The sequence below is a fragment of the Mustela nivalis genome (genome assembly GCF_964662115.1).
Source record: "Mustela nivalis genome assembly, chromosome: 2".
NCBI lineage: Eukaryota > Metazoa > Chordata > Mammalia > Carnivora > Mustelidae > Mustela > Mustela nivalis.
Window position 1 is genome coordinate 114,408,978 of NC_139021.1, and position 17,891 is coordinate 114,426,868.

Consider the following 17,891-nt stretch of genomic DNA (forward strand, 5'->3'; position numbering starts at 1 on the left):
CCTCTTCCTATGTGCATTTCCACAAATTTATAACTGAGGATTGTAGGCTTCCTACTTTCATTGTGATCATCTCTGTAGTAACATGCGCTGTGAAGTAGGGAAGATGGAAAAATATTTGAGTCTCCCCTGTAGGAAACATTTCGGCTTCTTTCATTCCTGCTTTTTATATATTATATTTTGGAAGCGTTGACTGACAAATTGATGAATACAGTTGCAATTTGAGACATTTGCCTCATCTTTCCTGGTAATATTTCATCCTGGGTGGTCTGATTTCCTAGAACAATAATTTTTAACAGCTTTATTGAGATGTATTTACATACTGTATAATGTACTATTTAAAGTGTACAACTCCGTGGTTTTTAGTATATTTGCAGATATAGGTAACCATCCCATGGTCAATTTTAGGGAATTTTCTTCACCTCAAAAAACAGCCCCAGACTCTTTAGCTCTCACAACCCCCATCCTTCATCTCCCCCAGAACTAAGCAGTCCCCGATCTTTCTGTCTCTCTGATTTCTTATTCTGGACATTTCCTGTAAGTGGAATCATTAAAAAAATGTGGCATTTGTTAGCTCATGCTTTTGAGGTTCATCTGTGTTGTACAATTTATCAGTAGTTCATTCCTTTCTGTGGCTAAGCCCTTTGACCCAGGTACAAATCCCGTCTTCCGCACACCCTAGCCCCGGATAAACCATCATTTTACTCTCATTTCTATGATTTTTGGCCACGTAGAAGCGAGAACCTCCAGTATTTGTTTTTCTCCATCTGATGATTTTACTGTTGCTTTCCAATGTCAATGCCTTTTCTTCCTTTTTCTTGCCTTATTGCTCTGGCTATGACTTTTTCGGAGTTGGGGATTCAGGGGTGCTGACTGGTTAACAGGAAGACACACTATCATTCCTCTTCTGAGAGAAACTGTTGTGTTTTCTACCAGAGAAAAGGGCAGAGGCCTCTCTCCCTAAAACATGGCCCATGTTAAGATGTTACTCTATGGGATGGGCCCCTAGTCTTGGCAAACATGCCCAAACATGCCCAGCCTGCTGTGTTCCTTTGCAAGGAGTAGAATCTTATCAATAAGGTAGAAAGGGCTTGAGACAGGCCCACTTTTCACCCTATAAACACCTTATACTAAAAGGGGGAGGGGAAGAAAGCACAAATGAGAGTTTAAGATATTCGAGTCCAGGTTTTTCAAATATGAAGGATTTTTAACCAATTTAAATTTTTAAAATTCTTGACATTATAGAACTGGAATTTACTAACGTCTACTCTTAGCTTTCTTGGTGACAAATAAAATTCAAGAGCCAAAAACCCAAAGCGAACCTAAAAACAGGGAAAAGCTTGTAAAACGAAATATGGATCCCAACATTAATGGGTAAACAGAGAACACTGGTTTTTAAATTTTAAGTGGTGGAGAAGTTGTATGCTACACTGAACAGGAGTGGTGAGAGTGGGCACTCTTATCTTGCTCTTAATCTCAGTGGGGAAACTTTCAACCTCTCACTGTTGAGTGTGGGATTGTCATACATGACTTTTATTATATGACACCCAATATGTCCAGTTTTTAACATGGAAGGATGTTCGCTTTTGTCAAGTGCTTTTTCTGTACCTACAGAATTGATCATCTGATTTTTATTTTGAACTCTATTAATAGGGTGTGTCATATTTATTTATTTGCATATTTTGAACTACCCAGATCACTTGATCTGGTGTTTGATCCTCTAAATCTGCTGTTAAATTCAGTTTGCTAGTATTTTGTTTGGGATTTTTCTTCTATAATCCTCAGGGATATCATCCTAAAATTTTCTATTTTTGTAGTATCTTACCTGGCTTTGATATCAGGATGACGCTGGTCTTGCAAAACAAGTTGTGGAGTAGTCTTCCCTATCCAATTTTTGGAAGGAGTTTGAGAAGGATTGAGTCTATTTTAAGCTGATAACGTAACTTTGATTGCATGCAAAAGCTATCCTTTTATTTCCTCTTCTCATATCTTATGTTTTTTGATGTCATAATTTGCATCTTTTTACATTATATATCCATTAACAGATTATTGTAGCTTTAGTTATTTACTTTTTCATTTTTTATTTTTAAAAATATTTTTATTTATTTCTTGACAGAGAGAGAGAGAGAGACAACAAGACAGGGAACACAAGCAGGGGGAGTGGGAGAGGGAGAAGCAGGCTTCCCGCTGAGCAAGGAGCCCAAAGCAGGGCTCAAACCCCGGACCCTGGGATCATGACCCGAGCCAAAGGCAGACACGTAATGACTGAGCCACCCAAGTGCCCTTAGCTTTAGTTATTTTTAATACTTTTGTCTTTTAAACTTCATACTAGAGTTTAGTGATTTATATACTACCATTAACGTATTAGTGTATTCTTTTTTTTTTTTTTTACTTCATAGATACAACTTTTATTTTTATTTATTTTTATTTTTTTTAATTTTTATTTTTTATAAACATATATTTTTATCCCCAGGGGTACAGGTCTGTAAATCACCAGGTTTACACACTTCACAGCACTCACCAAAGCACATACCCTCCCCAATGTCCATAATCCCACCCTCTTCTCCCAAACCCCCTCCCCCCAGCAACCCTCAGTTTGTTTTGTGAGATTAAGAGTCACTTATGGTTTGTCTCCCTCCCAATCCCATCTATTAGTGTATTCTTAATTTAATTATGTACTTACCTTTACCGGTGAGATTTATACTTTCATATCTTTTATGTACCATTAGTATCCTTGTATTCTAGTTTGAAGAACTCCCTTTAGCATTTTCTGTTCCATAATTCATGTAGGCTTCCTTCACTCTTTTTTATTTTTATTTTCTTCCTCTGATTGAGTAATTTCAAATAACTTGTCTTTGAATTGACAGATAATTTCTTCTGCTTGATCAGATCGGCTGTTGGTGTACCTGACTGTGTTGTCATGTCATTCACTATATTCTTCAGCTTCAAAATTTCTATTCTTTTTAATGATTTTTGTCTCTCTATTGAACTTCTCATTTTGTTCCTATATTATTTTCTTGGTTTTGTTGTCTAACTGTGTTCTCTTCTAGTTGTTGAGCTTTCTTAAAAAAAAAAAAATTATTTCAAGGGGCGCCTGGGTGGCTCAGTCAGTGAAGCCTCTACCTTCGGCTCAGGTCACAGTGTCAGGGTCTTAGGATCGAGCCTCCCACCAGGCTCCTGGCTCAGTGGGAAGTGTGCTTCTCCCTCTCCCTCTGCTCCTTTCCCCTGCTTGTGCTCTCTCTCTCTCTCAAATAAATAAGTAAAATCTTTTGAAAAATTATTTCAAATGATTTGTCATAGATCTCCATTTTGGGGGGATCCATTATTGGAAAACTATTGTGTTCCAACGGTGGTGTCGTTTCCTTGATTTCTGCTGTTTCTTGGAGCCTGGAATTTTGTCTGTATATTGGATAAAGCCACCTCTTTTAGACTTTGCAAACTGGTTGTCAGGGGAAGGACCTTTACCCACGGGGGTGTGCAGGGATATAGGATGGGTGAGCCGTGGTAGTTCCAGATCCAGGGTAGGGCAAGTGGCGTAGTGTCCATACAGTCCTTTTTAGCTTAGTTCAGCACCGGTGAAGATCACATAGGTCTTCAAACGCCAAGGCCCTGGCGTCCTCAAATGTCTGCAGCTGCCATCCGTGCTCTTGGGATCTCCAGGCTGCTGCTGAAATCCTCCTGATCTCTTTCCCCACTGGGAGTGTCATGGCCGAGGAGCTCTCTCTTGGGGTTTGGTCGGGCTTGTGGGTGCCCTTACAGTAGCAGAGGCCCTGAGGGCTGATGCCCATGGGTCAGTGACAGGTCTGCGATCTGGAGCAGAGGCGCTCGTAGAGCAAGGGTAGCTCCAGGGTCCGGGCCACGGGCTCTCCAGCAGCAGTAGAGACTCTGCACCCGAGTTGTGGGTACATATGGAGCAGCCGTGCAGCTGGGGATTGGAGTGCAGGAGCTTGCTGAGGACAGTGGGTCGGGGTCCAGGATAGCCCTCAGCGGTGGCTCTGGTGCTAGGATTCAAGTACATACCGAGCAGTTCCCGATCCAGGGTCTGGAGCACAGTCACATGTGGTGCTCCCGCAACGTTGGATTCTGACATGGGTGTGGATGGAGCAGGTGGAGCTCTGCAAACAGGGGCACTTGGGGGTGGGGGCTGCAAACCTGTACCCAGGGTGGTGTGTAGAAGCTCCTAATGGGTGAGGAAGCAACAGCTCATCCTCTGGGGCAGGGGGCAGTCCATGGTGGTGGTGATGGCAGTGATGGCTCTTGGTGACTTAAGTCGTGAAAGTTGCTGGTGTCCTTCATGGAGCAGGCTGCTGGGGTCTTTGTTTGTCAGGGGGGGCTGTGTAGTGGCAGGGACTGCTGGGGTCCTCCACGGAGCAGCCACTGGATGCTGGGACGGCATCGACCATGTAGCTGAGACCAAGAGTCTCTGCACTTCTTTGATCCTCACTGTTTCAGCTAAGTTAATCCTTCCAGGGGTCCTTTCTAGGTGATTATTCCATGTTTTGTGCTATAGGTTCCTAACTGGACTCTAGAGCCCTCCTGGGACTACCTTCATTTGTGAGCCGCTAATTGTGGTTTTTCTGTGGGGTGACAAAGGCTTCTATTTTCTTTTCCTTCTTGCTAGGTCCCTATCCCCTTTTTTTCTTAATATGGGCATTAACACTATAAATTTCTCTCTAAGCACTTCTTTTGCTGCTTCCCATAAGTCTTGGTATACGGTGTCTTTATTTGTATTTCTCTAAAAGTGTTTTCATATTTTCTTTTAATTTCCTCCTTGACCACTGTTTATGATCGTGTTGCTTAATTTCCACATATTTGTGAATTTCCTAAATTTTCTTCTGTTATTTATTCCTAGTTTCATTACTTTGTGGTTGGAAAACGTACTTTGTATGATGTGTACCCTTTAAAGTTCATTGGGGTTTTTTCATGGCTAGTGTACAGTCGGTCCCAGGCAGTGTTCCGTAGGCGCTTAAGAAGTGTCTGTTATGTTCTTGTGTGGAGGGAGGTACGAGCAGGTACCTGGTACAGCCACTTGGTTTCTCATGTTGCTTGCATTTTCATGGTTGATCTTCTGACTGGTTGTCCCATCTGTTACTGCAAGTGGGTTATTAATACTCTAACCATGACTGTTGAGTATCTCTTTCTCCCTCCATCTCTGTTAGTTTTGTTTCTTATATTTTGGTGCTCCGTTGTTAAGTCCTGCATGTTTATAATTGTTATATTTCCCTAATGGATTATAGATTCTAAGTTCGTAGGTTTCAGAGTCAACAGAACTTCCCCCCGATTATGGCATTTAAGTGTGATTTTTGTGTAGATAAATAAGTGGGGAGTTAAGAGAGCCTCTTCCTCTGACCATAAGCTGAGCAATCAGTACTTCAAGTTGGGGGTGTCATTTTTAGTTTTTCAAATGGGAAAGGTGATTTCATTCCTAGATCTACAGTTAATTATAGTGTATTATTTTTCTTTGCAACATGGATGAGGAAGAGCAATGGAAACAAAACTTTAAGGTCATTGAAAAAAATATTCTATCAGCCACAACAGGGATCTAATTCAATAATGACTCCTATTTTAGGATGTACAGGAAATTTTACCTCTTCTATTATTCATACTGTTTGGAATTACTGGACAACAACCTTAATAAAATCTTTGCAATAAAGGCATTGTTGTACATTTGTCAAAGTGATGGCATTGTTCAGAGGGTTGGAATCACACTAATCCTAACATTCCTAAATAGGGACAACAGTAGGGGATCCATTTTGGGACACTCTTCGGGATCAAATCCTGGGCAAACCATCTGAAGAAATCAAAGAATGTCATAAACCAAAGCCAATCCTCCTTCACACTGGAGAGGTAATGCATTTTGACTATCATGGTAAAATTAGTATATTGTTATTTTAAAACATAACTTGTCAGAGACAAATGATAGATCTTATGGACAGAGTTCTTATTTAGACATTCCCACATCAAATTTTTAACATTGAAAATATTTATGTTAAGAATCTAAAGCATAAGGGGTATTATTATTAAGTATTGCAACTTAAAATTCATGATAGATAGCTAGAATGGTGAAAATAGTAGTAAAGGAAGAATTTGTGATCAACATATATCTTATTCAGGATTCATTCTTGTTTACTCCAGGATAGGAGTTCATATATAATTCTCTGCAGAGGAAAACATCCTCAGGTCATAAAAAAAAAAAAGGACATGTTCTTATCTCAATTTTCTCACAACTCAGACAACACGATCAACTAAAGCAATAGTCTTTTAATACTCCCTTTGAACCATGGATTTTTTACATTCTAAACATCAAAAGGTTGTGTCAGTGTTTGTAATATAAATTACTGATGTAGAAAATATTTTTGAGTTTTTTCCCCCTAAGATTCAATTGAAATTCTTCAGGAAAAAGAAAGAGGAAAGGAAGGAATCAAGGGAGAGCTTCTACAAGAATCTGACTATGGAAAAGGGTAGATTGTCTTGGAGAAAACTTGGGAGAGTAAGGCAAAACTTGGTAACTGCAAATTTAAAGTACTATGAGAATCCAAAGAATAATGATTAAGTTAAGCTGTTCCAAATGTAGAATTATATATCCATCTTGGCAAGGATGGTCACCACGGTGCTCCAAGAGAACCCTTGGTTACCTGTTACACATTGTGATTCTAGGACGCCAGATCCACCAACAACTTCATTGATGAGGAAGGAAGTCAGGTGAATGCATCTGAGATCCTTATGTTATGACCAGTTTGAGTATCCCATACTATCTCATTCATTAGATAGAAGATCTGTGCTGATAGGCTAAAGCACCCAAAAGAACTGGACACATTGTCAATCCTTTTATCCATAAAGGAACTTGTGTGAGCATCTTCTGTCTTTTGCCCATAGAAAGAACAACATCCCTAACACAGTTTTCATGTTTTGGGTTTTTAGTTGACAAAACCTCACCCCTGGCACCCAGATATTGTTGATGTTCAGATTGTCACGATTGGGTACTTGGCCATAACTGCCATCCCTGGGGAGTTTACGTAAGTCTCCTTTGTTATTCTGTAGTTAAAAATGTAATCATAGTGTATGTGTTTCTGTTGGAATTGCTTCTTCTCACGGGCCATAATGCTGAACTCACTCCTTTGTATCTCACGCTGCCATTTTGGCAACAGTGACAAATATTTCAGCCCTTTTTCGGTGGTGCGCCTCTGAAGAGTAAATCTTTCTCTGTGTATTTCTAGTGGGTAAATTGTAGCAAATAAACATTTGAAAAACTGCTTGCAAATGTAAATGATATGCATTACTATGTCAGCAGAAAGACTTGAAGTAGTATCAAAATACAGATACTGGAAACAGTTGAAGTATTAGAAGCAGGAAAGATTGAAATCTGCTCCTTAAGCAGTCTTCTCTGTTTCAGTAAGTAGCCCATTTATATCTTTCTAAACCTTGGAGTCATTGCTGAATTCTCTTGCTTTTCAATTTCTCCCACTTTCAGTGTCACAGCGAATTTTGCACATTCCGCCCAGCCACCATTAGCTTTCCCATAGGTTACCGCCATCACCTCCCGTTTCACCTGCTTGCTTTCTCCCTTTACTCCTCTATAGCCTTTTTTCAATACTGCAGTCAGGGAAATCCCTTCAAAACCCAAGTTTAGCCAGAGCTCAGAATCTTCCAATGGCTTCCCATCTTACTCTGGGTAAATTCTTAAACCCTTACAACATCTTGCAAGGGCCCCATTGAGATTTTCCCTGTGCAACCTCTCTGATCTGATTTCATAACCATCTCCCCCTTACTCACCTCCCCCCTTCAGCCACCTTGGCTTCATTGCACTGCTTCAAGTATGCTCCTGTTTTAGGGCTTATGAACTTCTGTCCTTATGCCTGAAACACTTAGCCTCCTTTCGTCACCACAGCCGGCTCTTCTATTCCTTCGGTTCTCGGCTTGGATCTCTAACAGAGATGCTCTTCATACTGACATAGGACACTGTCCTTACCACCGTCGCCACCTCCACCATTACCACCATCACAGCCATATTCCCACAGCATTAGCACTGGCCTCCTCATCACAAGAACAACCACCACCCCCTGTCATCCTTACCCTGCCTTACATTTCCCATAGCACCTGCTGTCCTCTCACTTCTTATATTTGCTTGCTGACCACCTTCCTCTCTGGGATGTAAGTTTCCTCCTGTTGAATCCTTAGCATTTTGAAGTGGGCCTCTTCTTTAGTAAGTGCTCTGTTTTATTGAAGGTTTTGATGAAGGAAAGAAATGATACATTCTTCCTAGGCAGGAGCGAGGCACTCTCTACCTGCCTCTGTTTTTACTAACATAGAACATGAACAGTTTACTTCTGCTGAAACAAAGAATGGAAAATGATTATGGTCTTTGCCAGGGGTATTTATTGATTCCCTTTCCCCCTACAAGTTGTCTGTTTTCAGTACAGGATTTATTTTCAAGATAAGACAGTTAGGGACAAAAAGCTCAATTTTTGCTTTGCTTTGCCGTAGAGCTCCTATGAAACTTACCATATAGTATTATGAGCCAGGATCACACCCGTCTCTCACTCTGAGTTTTTCCTGTATTTTTTGCATACAATCTGAGTAGGAAAACACTTAGATAAATCTGTTTTCTTGACTCAGGACCATGTCTGGACGGAGACTTCGAGAGGCAGTTCAAGCTGTAAGTTAAAAATGAAATTAAATGTCTATGACTTTTATTTGATGAAGAGAAAAAAATTCCCTTATTCCTGTAATCTGATACCTTTTAAATTAATCTTTGCTGAGATGACCAGAGTTTCACAGTTCCTGAAAGTAATACCTAGAGGTGAATATGAAATATTAGTGGTATAAGAACAAGCTTAAAGATTATAAGGGAACTAGAATCAGGTTTAAATAATTTATTGCTCTTTATATATTAACAATTTAGAAATTGATGATGGTTTTATGGATTAAATACCAAATCACCATAAGTACTTTAATATCATGAAGTCCTGTCTAAATAAAATCTAACACATGTTAAGAGTTCTGGATCTTATCTCTATTTATTTATATTCAGGAAACATTGCAAGTGGTTCTAGAATGACATAATCAATAGAGATCTTATTACTTGGAGTTGGAAATAACTACTATGGTTAGTTAGTATCCATTTAGGAGATGGATAAAATATCTGTCATTCAGTAATAAGACGATTCTCCACCTGCAAATGTTATCACTAAGATGTTCACAGGTCCATCGATTTGCCCAACTGTAGTGTAGTTATGGCTCTAACTTTTCCTCAAGGACTCACTGTACTTCTACATTTGTTGGCAGTTCTGATCATTATGAGTGATGTTAGGAGAGACACCCTCCACCACCACTGCTCCCATCTAGGAGCATATGTTAAGTTTAACTGGGCTGACAATGTACATTACAATGGAGAGTAATTTTATCGGGCTCTACCTTTCCCCCACTAGGAATTTGCAACCAATGGGATGGAGAATATGACCATCGTGATTTCGGGTCTGTGCAATGTGTACACACATTATATTACCACCTTTGAAGAATACCAGGTAAAGTGGAAAGTTCTCGGTGTTTAGATGAACTACCCCCTCATCAAGATTCTTGTGTCAAATGCAGGTTTTCCTTCTAGACTTTCTTAATGGTGTTTTTGAGAGATGCTTTTGTTTTGGGAAAGAGGAGAAGATGATAAGCCAGAGGTTGTATTGGGGCATTCTAGGTTTGCCCTTTCCAAGTTCAAGTCAGAATTCAGGTCTTACTGATGTCGACTTTTTTTGAAATAAAGTATTTCATCAGGGGTACTGTCCATAGTGCTTCTAGTGCCTGAAGCAGAGAAACTCCCACTAATACTACTATTTATTGAATGTACTAGCTCAGCACTTTGCAAATATTATCTTCAGTCATCTTCACAACAAGCCCTGGAGTAGGGTTTTATTATATCCATGACATAAATTAAGAAACAAAGTCTCATAGAATTTAGGAGAGGTGATGTTTCTTTGATTGCAAATAGTGCAGACAGTAGCTCAAGTACTTTTTTTTTTTTAAATATTTTATTTATTTATTTGACAGACAGAGAGAGAAAGATCACAAGTAGGCAGAGGGGCAGGCAGAGAGAGAGGGGGAAGCTGGTTCCTGGCTGAGCAGAGAGCCCGATTCAGAGCTCCATCCCAGGACCCTAGAATCATGACCCTAGCCGAAGGCAGAGGCTTAACCTGCTGAGCCACGCAGGTGTCTAAGCCACCCAGGTGTCCCCAAGTACCTTTTTTTTTTTTTAACTTTAAAAATTTTTTAAAATTAATTTATTTTTTATTTTCAGCATAACAGTATTCATCATTTTTGCACCACACCCAGTGCTCCATGCAATCCGTGCCCTCTATAATACCCACCACCTGGTACCCCGACCTCCCACCCCCCGCCCCTTCAAAACCCTCAGATTGTTTTTCAGAGTCCATAGTCTCTCATGGTTCACCTCCCCTTCCAATTTACCCCAACTCCCTTCTCCTCTTTTTCTCCCGATGTCCTCCATGTTATTTGTTATGCTCCACAAGTAGGTGAAACCATATGATAATTGACTCTGCTTGACTTTTTTTTTTTTAAAGATTTTTTATTTTATTCATTTGACAGAGAGAGATCACAAGTAGGCAGAGAGGCAGAGAGAGAGAGGAGGAAGCAGGCTCCCCGCTGAGCAGAGAGCCCGATGCGGGACTCGATCCCAGGACCCTGAGATTATGACCTGAGCCGAAGGCAGTGGCTTAACCCACTGAACCACCCAGGTGCCCCTCTGCTTGACTTTTTAACAGTAGTTGTCAGAAGCAAGGGAACTGTCTAGTTCCCATAGTTCATGTTTGCTGATACATCTGCTTGAATCTCTTGGCAGTCCAGACAGAGGCATACAATCTAATTTTTTACAAATGTCCCATGATGCCAACAGTGGCATCTGCCCTGTGACTCTCTGTTGACTTTCCTGAAATTCTCTGCCTTCTAGGAAATTCTCTTGAACAAAGGTTCTTAACTGAGGCAAACTTGGATGAGAATACTTTTCATTTATCCATTTTTTTCATTTCTCTGTAACTCTTATGTAGAATTTCCTTCAATTAGGAATGTAGGTAACAAATGGCAATGATATTAACAGTAGCTCTGATTTTGTCACCAACAGGAACCACAGATACTTTTTACATCACAGAGAGTTATTGCAGATTTGGAAACAACTCCCCTCTCATCACTATTTTAGAATCATAGTAGTTACTAGATCTGCTACTAGATCTTGTTACTCAGTAAAGAAGCACAAACATTACTTCTTGTTCAGTAAAGACGGACAAACATTATTCTTCAAACATTATCTTATCACAAACATGGTTTATTTTTCTTTGATTAAATATATTTCAGTCTGATTCATTTCCTTTGTCAACAATGTATTTCATTTTATACATTTAGAAACATTTACTCTGAGAGGGGTGCACAGGCCCCACAGAATGCCATAGGAGTCCAGGGCACAAATAAGGTTAGGAACGCCTACAACGTCTCTCAGGGACATGTTCCTTCAAGGATTAATATTAATTTATTCACTACTTCATCCAACAGACATGGGTTGAGACAGATACTGTACTAGGCACTATTTGGGCATAACAATAAGTAAAAATATGCCCCTACCCTCAAGAGTACTAGGATTTAGGATCTAGTGAAAGGCAGAACAGTTAATCTCATTGCTATAAAAGGGATGTATAAGGTAATAGGAAAAGAAAGAGAAAGTGCACTCGTCTTTATTGGGTGTTTGAGAATGGAGACTTGCAGATTTTTGGGAAGATGTAACCCTTGTCTAAGTTCTTAAGAATGAATAGGACTAGTTAGGGAAATAAAAGTGAGGGAGGAATCCCATAAGGAAGAAGCTGGACATGCAGTGGTCTGGGGGTGCTGAGTTAGTATGTTTGAGGGGCCATGAGTAGTTGAGAGTAGGGAGATGAGAGCTGGTTGATGGGGAGGTTTTCGTTGGTAGAGCATCTTTTATGCTCTGCTACAAAGCTTGACCTCAATAAGGAAGGAGGTCGTTTTGGAAAATGGCAGTAGAATTCCAAGGAAGGAATGTTCTGATCAAATTTTGATTTTAAAAAGGTCACTAGGATGACAGTGTTGAAAAACAAATTAGAAGGGCAGGTGTGGGGGCTGAGAACTGATTAGGAAGTTGTCCTTATTATCTGGTTGAGAGCCAAGAGTTTGGCCACAGTAAGATCAGGGGAGACAGAGGAAAATGAAAGAATTCAAGAGATTCCAAGTAATGGTCACTTGGAGACTTCCAGAATATAGGATGAGGGAGAGGGAAGAGTCTAAGATGGCGGAAGGTTGGCATTCACTGGGATGATGGACGTCGCAGGGAGAACAGGTGTCTTTGCGGCAATGAGTCTGGGATTCCTGTGGAACAACAAGAGGCTCGCTGTTCAGTGTAAGGAGTTGTAACTTGTTTGGTTTTATAACTGTGTGATGGTTAAATGTCCTTCTCCAGACAGTACCATCAACGCCCAATTTCCCCAGGAGTTACTGAGACCCTCACTTCCCTTATTTTTTTTCCATCTTGCTATGCTCCTTGAAGGCCAGCATTTATATTTTAAGATAGACTTAAGATAGACTTAAGCTAAGAGCTATTCCCCTCTCTCAGATTAGATAGACTGACATTCCAAATGGTATAAACCAAGAGAGCCCATTGTCTTTAGCAGTTAATGGGAGCCATTTATTTTAGCTGGTAAGTGGAAATGTCCAACCTCATATCCCTCACACCCCTCCTCTAAGACATTGCACCTCTGCGAATGTGTGGAGACACACAGAATGGTGTAAGACTCGGTGCTGTATCTCCTGCAGGCTCAGCGGTATGAGGCAGCATCTACAATTTATGGACCACACACTCTGTCCGCGTATATCCAGCTCTTCCGAGGCCTTGCTAAGGCCATTGCTACGGTAATCAAAACTCGTATGCATGTGTGTCTTGGGAGCAGGGAGATGCAGAGTGAAACAGAAGAAAACCTGAGCTTCCAATGTTCAGTTTCTTTCAAACCATTTGTACTTCAAAAGTTAGTAGCTACAAAGTATCTCTAAGAAACAAAACCATTAGTGAAGTCCGATGCCATTAGTGTCTCCCCATGGCGACAGCTTTGTTCACATATATTATCTCATATTATCTTCGTGATCATCCTGTGAAAGTATGGAGGTATCATTTTCTCTCCATCTTTCAGATGAGTGAAGTGGTTTGGAGATGCGAGTCATTGGGCTTATTCTAACTGTAGCCAGGGGCTGGACCAATGTTCTCCAGTCCTGGCCAGAGTCTCTCCAATCACTTCATGAGTTGAGCAGGTCATTCTTCTGAGAAGCCGATTTCCCATAGTGCAGCATCTCTGAAACAAGGATGCATCTTCTCATCAGAGGAAATTAATGATTATAATCAGTGACATGTTTTTACTTTCTTGGTGGCTTAAAAATAAGGCAGTTGCTGTGATCACTAGAGGCTGAGAGATGATGGAGTGTAACTGTGCAATGTGTACACTTTGCATTGAACTAGAATATATACACCTCAACACGCTGAATTAGAAGCACCCCCACCTGTGGACCTCTTTCTCTGGAGGTGCAGGTATCAATGAAGTTGACTCTGGCCTCAGCAGATGAGCCAGTAGGCAGGAAAAAGGGCTTAAAATCATTGGCAGATCTTTATATAATACACTGTAAGCCCCAGTAAAGCCTGGGACACAATTGCCGCATAGCAAAGACAACAAAGCCCTTTCAGAGAAAGAGCTTGGTTAGATCGAGTGGAAACAAATGATACAGCTGCTTCTGTGGATTGAAACAATGGAACATTGGCAATTCCATATGCCTCCACCTAATTGCTGACCATAGGAAATTTCACTACAGGGTATCTACTGAAGATGTATTTTCATTGTCTGATGATTGTTTTATCATAGCATTCCTCTCCATTTTAGGTCTGATCTTTTTTTTTTTTTTTTTTTTTTTTTAACCAAAGTAGAACTGCTTTCATTTTTATCATGAGAGCTGTAACTCCTCCTAGAATATTCTGATCACACAGTAAGGTATAAATCTATAACCCATCCCAAGGGATAGGCTCAGACTTCACTTGCATTATGACTGTATGTCTACAGTTCCTCCCACAGAAATAGTCTTCAAGTTTTATAGTGACACGTAGGGAGAAAGTGTGATTCATTTTGTGAATTTTAGATATTTGTGTCATAGCCAGTGTTATGGTTCTCTCTCTAAGATTAGCTATGAGATCTCGAAAAAGAATACTGAGTATCTCCCAGCTTACGTTCCCATTTGTGGAAAGGGAAGGCCAGCAAATCGATGTTATGGCTGTTGAAAAGATTAAATTATTAAAGTATGGCTCGATGTCTATTATGAAGGATTCCTTAAAATTTGAGATCAATGTTGTAATGACACCATTAAAGATCACAAATTTTGTGGAAAACATAGATTAACCCAGTCAGGGCATATGCAGATCTTAATTTTTAAGTTAAAAGTATATTTATTATATATTTTTTTAATTAGCACAGAGAAGGATCTAGGGGGAAATAAAGCTTGGTATTGACTTTGGGTAAGAGAGGCTCAGCACATTTTAAAAATCAAAAGAATAATCACGATGTCATGGTACAAAGGGTGACCATGTGTTAGGCTCCTATCTAAAGTCACATAGTGGAAAAATGACTGTCCCAGAATCTAAACTTGTATAGTATTTACACTCTGATCTCAGGACTGCATGGTCTGGGGTAGTGAAAGTGCTATCTATGACCCAAACTTTCCCCTAGTGACAAAAGTTTAAATTGAGGACATCTAGACTCACATTTTAGCAAAGTTGCCCCACATTTTGTTAAGCTTTTATCTCTTAGAGAGAGGCTCTGTGTGTGTGTGTGTGTGTGTGTGTGTGTGTGTGTGTGTGTGCATGTTTCCTTTAATGAAGGCATTTCTGGGAGGTGGCGGCCTGGGGAAAGGGGCTTTGACTCTACATTGTGTGGTCCTTAAGCAGATGCTCTCTGTTCTAGGATACAGTAGCCAACCTGAGCAGAGGTCCAGAGCCTCCATTTTTCAAACAACTGATAGCCTCCTTAATTCCTAATATTGCGGATAGAACACCGATAGGCAAAAATTTTGGGGATGTTCTGCAGCCCGCGCAACCTACATACAGAGTGGTAAGACTCCCCAAGAGATCTTGGAATCTTCCAGAAACCTGTGTCTGAGGATGGGAAAAAGACACTGTCTAATGTCAACCCCTGCTTCTCATCATGCTATAGACGATGATAAGTTGCTGTTAGCAATGATAAGTCCTAACAAATTGATAATGGTTGTTCTTGACACTGCAGAGCTCCGCAGACGTGGAAATGGGGAAATACTTATTTTCCAGGTGGTGATGATGTAAAATCAAATTTCTAAAATCCAAGTGCTTCTTTTTGTCTCAAATTGTTGGTCGTGGAACCATTTACTAGAGCTCAGAAAGTTCTCTTAGATCAAGGACAGGAAAAGCACGTAGCAATGAGGCAGGACTTGAACTACTACAATTGTATGTTGACCTTGTGTCCTTCCACTTTGCTAAATCATTTATTAGTCCCACGAGATTTTGGGTGGGGGATGTGGATCCCTTAGAAGTTCCTACATACACTACCATGTCATCTGTGAATAGAAGCAAGCTTACTTGCTTCTTTGTGGATTTCTTTTCTGGAGGCTTTTAATTTTTGTTTCCTTAATGCACTGGAGTCTACCGTATAGTGTAGAAGACATGTTGTGAGGCTGGGCGTCCTTCTCTTGTTTCTAATCAGGAGGAAGAGGACTCAGTTGTTAAGTACGATGTTTTCTTTAGCATTTTTATAAAGGACTTTAATCAATCAAGTTGAGAAAGTTCTCTTGTATGCCAAGTTATTTTTGTTTGTTTGTTTGTTGTTTTTTTAATGAAGTATGGGTGTTGGATTTGTTCCAAATGCTTTCATGTCTGCTCAGGTGATCATGTAAGATTTTGCCTTTTATTCTATTAAGGTAGTATATTGCATTAGTTTATTTTCAGATACTAAATAAATACCCTTCCTTAATGGTATAGAATCTTTTTTTTATCTGTTGTTGAATTGGGTTTGTTAATATTTTGCTGAAGTTTTATTTATACTCATGCCCATGAGGGACATTTGCAATCTTCTTTTCGCATGTTCTCTTTGTTGCCCTTGGTGTCAGGATAATATTGGGATCAAAGAATGAGTTAGCAAGTGTTTCCTCCTGTGTTTTCTGGAGGTTCATGGAAAATACTGGTGTTATTTCTTCTTTAAATGTTCAGTCAGGTTTATCAGCAATGCCACATGGACTTATGCTTGTCTTTCTGGCAAAATTTTTATTTACTGCTCCAATTTCTTTACTTATCATAAGCCTATTCAGACTTTCTTTCTTTTTCTTTTTTTTTCTTTTCTTGAGTCATTATGTATCTCTCCTGGCATTTAGTTTGTCTTGAGGAATCTGCATCTTCCTAAAAATTTGCATCTTCCTAGGAAGTTGCTTGTTTTATGTAAGTTGTCTAATTTGTTTGGATAAAGTTCACAATATGTTCTTACAATCCTTTTTATTTCTATAGGGTCAACAACAATGACCCTTCTTTCTTCATGATTTTGACAATTTGTGTCTCCAGAGAGCTGGCTTTTAGCTTCCTTGATTTTATCTATCATTTTTCCTATTTCAAATGCAATGATTTTTGCTCTGGTGTTTTATATTCTTTCTTCTGACTGCCTAAATTTTATTTTCTTCTTCTCATTTCTTAAAATGGAAGCTAAGGTTCTTTTTACGTGTTAGTGTACCTTTTTTAATTCTTCTGGGTTTTTTGTTGTTGTTGTTGTTGTTGTTGTTTTACTATATATTTTTTATTATTTTCCTAGTAGTTGTTTTAGGGAATTGAAAAGGAAAAAGAATTCTGAATTTCCTTTCTGCACTCCCTCCTTTCAGTACTTCTGGCAGCAGCAGTATGTGTAGATATTTCCCCCACACCAAGCAGTTCTCCAATTCTCTGCAGACATCAGCTTGGTGTCCTGTAATTCAGTTCAATTCTGACACTATCTGCTTGGCGTTGGCATTTACTTCACAGGTTAAGGGCTCAGTCCCGCAAGACTGTATCCCTCCACTCCCACCGCCTCCCACAATTCAGATGCCAGTGGTGAATCCAAGTTGTCACCTCTGTTCCTGACTGATTGGCTACAAATTGGAGATTCCCAGGAGCCCGACCTTGGGCTAAACAACGTACTGGAACAGGCTGACAGAACTCAGGAGCTTACTAGGTTATCGATTTATTATACATGGCTTACAACTCAGGAATAGCTCGTTGGAGGAGAGGCAGGAGGGCAGGTATGGGGGAAGGAAGGCCAAGTTTCCATGAGCTCTCCAGGTAAGACACCCTCCCTAAATCTTCATGCATTCACCCATCCAGAAGCTCTCTGAACCCCAGACTTTAGGGACTTTCATGCAGACTTCATTTTATAGGCATGATTAATCAACTCATTGGCTATTGATGATTAACTCAACCCTCAGTCTCTTTTCCCTTTCTGGAGATCAGGGGGTTGGACTTCATAATTCCAACCCTCTAATCACAAGGTTGATTTCCCTGACAACTAGCCTCCATCCCGACGTTACCCAGAAACCCTCAGCCAGTGGTCATTTCATTACATACAAAAAGACACACCACTTCTGGAATTCCAAGAGTTTTAGAAGCTATGTACCAGGAGATGGGGACAGAGACTATCTATCTATCTATCTAGTCCATATATATAAATATATACAATATATAAATATATATTACATATAAATATATATATAATACATATATACGTATTTTATCATAGGTCTACAATATGCATTTTAACTAATTGTACCCTGCACTTCAATATAATACTAACAATTCCAAAAAATATAAA

General features: G+C 39.9%; 1 protein-coding gene across 5 annotated transcripts in view; it reads left to right on the forward strand.

Annotated features, from left to right (window-relative positions):
* The window catches only part of ASAH2 (N-acylsphingosine amidohydrolase 2), a 94,717-nt gene that overhangs the window by 67,802 nt on the left and 9,024 nt on the right, over nt 1-17,891 (forward strand). For all 5 annotated transcript variants that reach the window (XM_082721086.1, XM_082721087.1, XM_082721088.1 and 2 more), the window contains 6 exons: nt 5,729-5,844; nt 6,919-7,013; nt 8,614-8,653; nt 9,426-9,521; nt 12,820-12,915; nt 15,000-15,146. In XM_082721086.1, the coding sequence (XP_082577212.1) occupies nt 5,729-5,844; nt 6,919-7,013; nt 8,614-8,653; nt 9,426-9,521; nt 12,820-12,915; nt 15,000-15,146 (590 nt within the window). The remainder of the gene's footprint in view (nt 1-5,728; nt 5,845-6,918; nt 7,014-8,613; nt 8,654-9,425; nt 9,522-12,819; nt 12,916-14,999; nt 15,147-17,891) is intronic.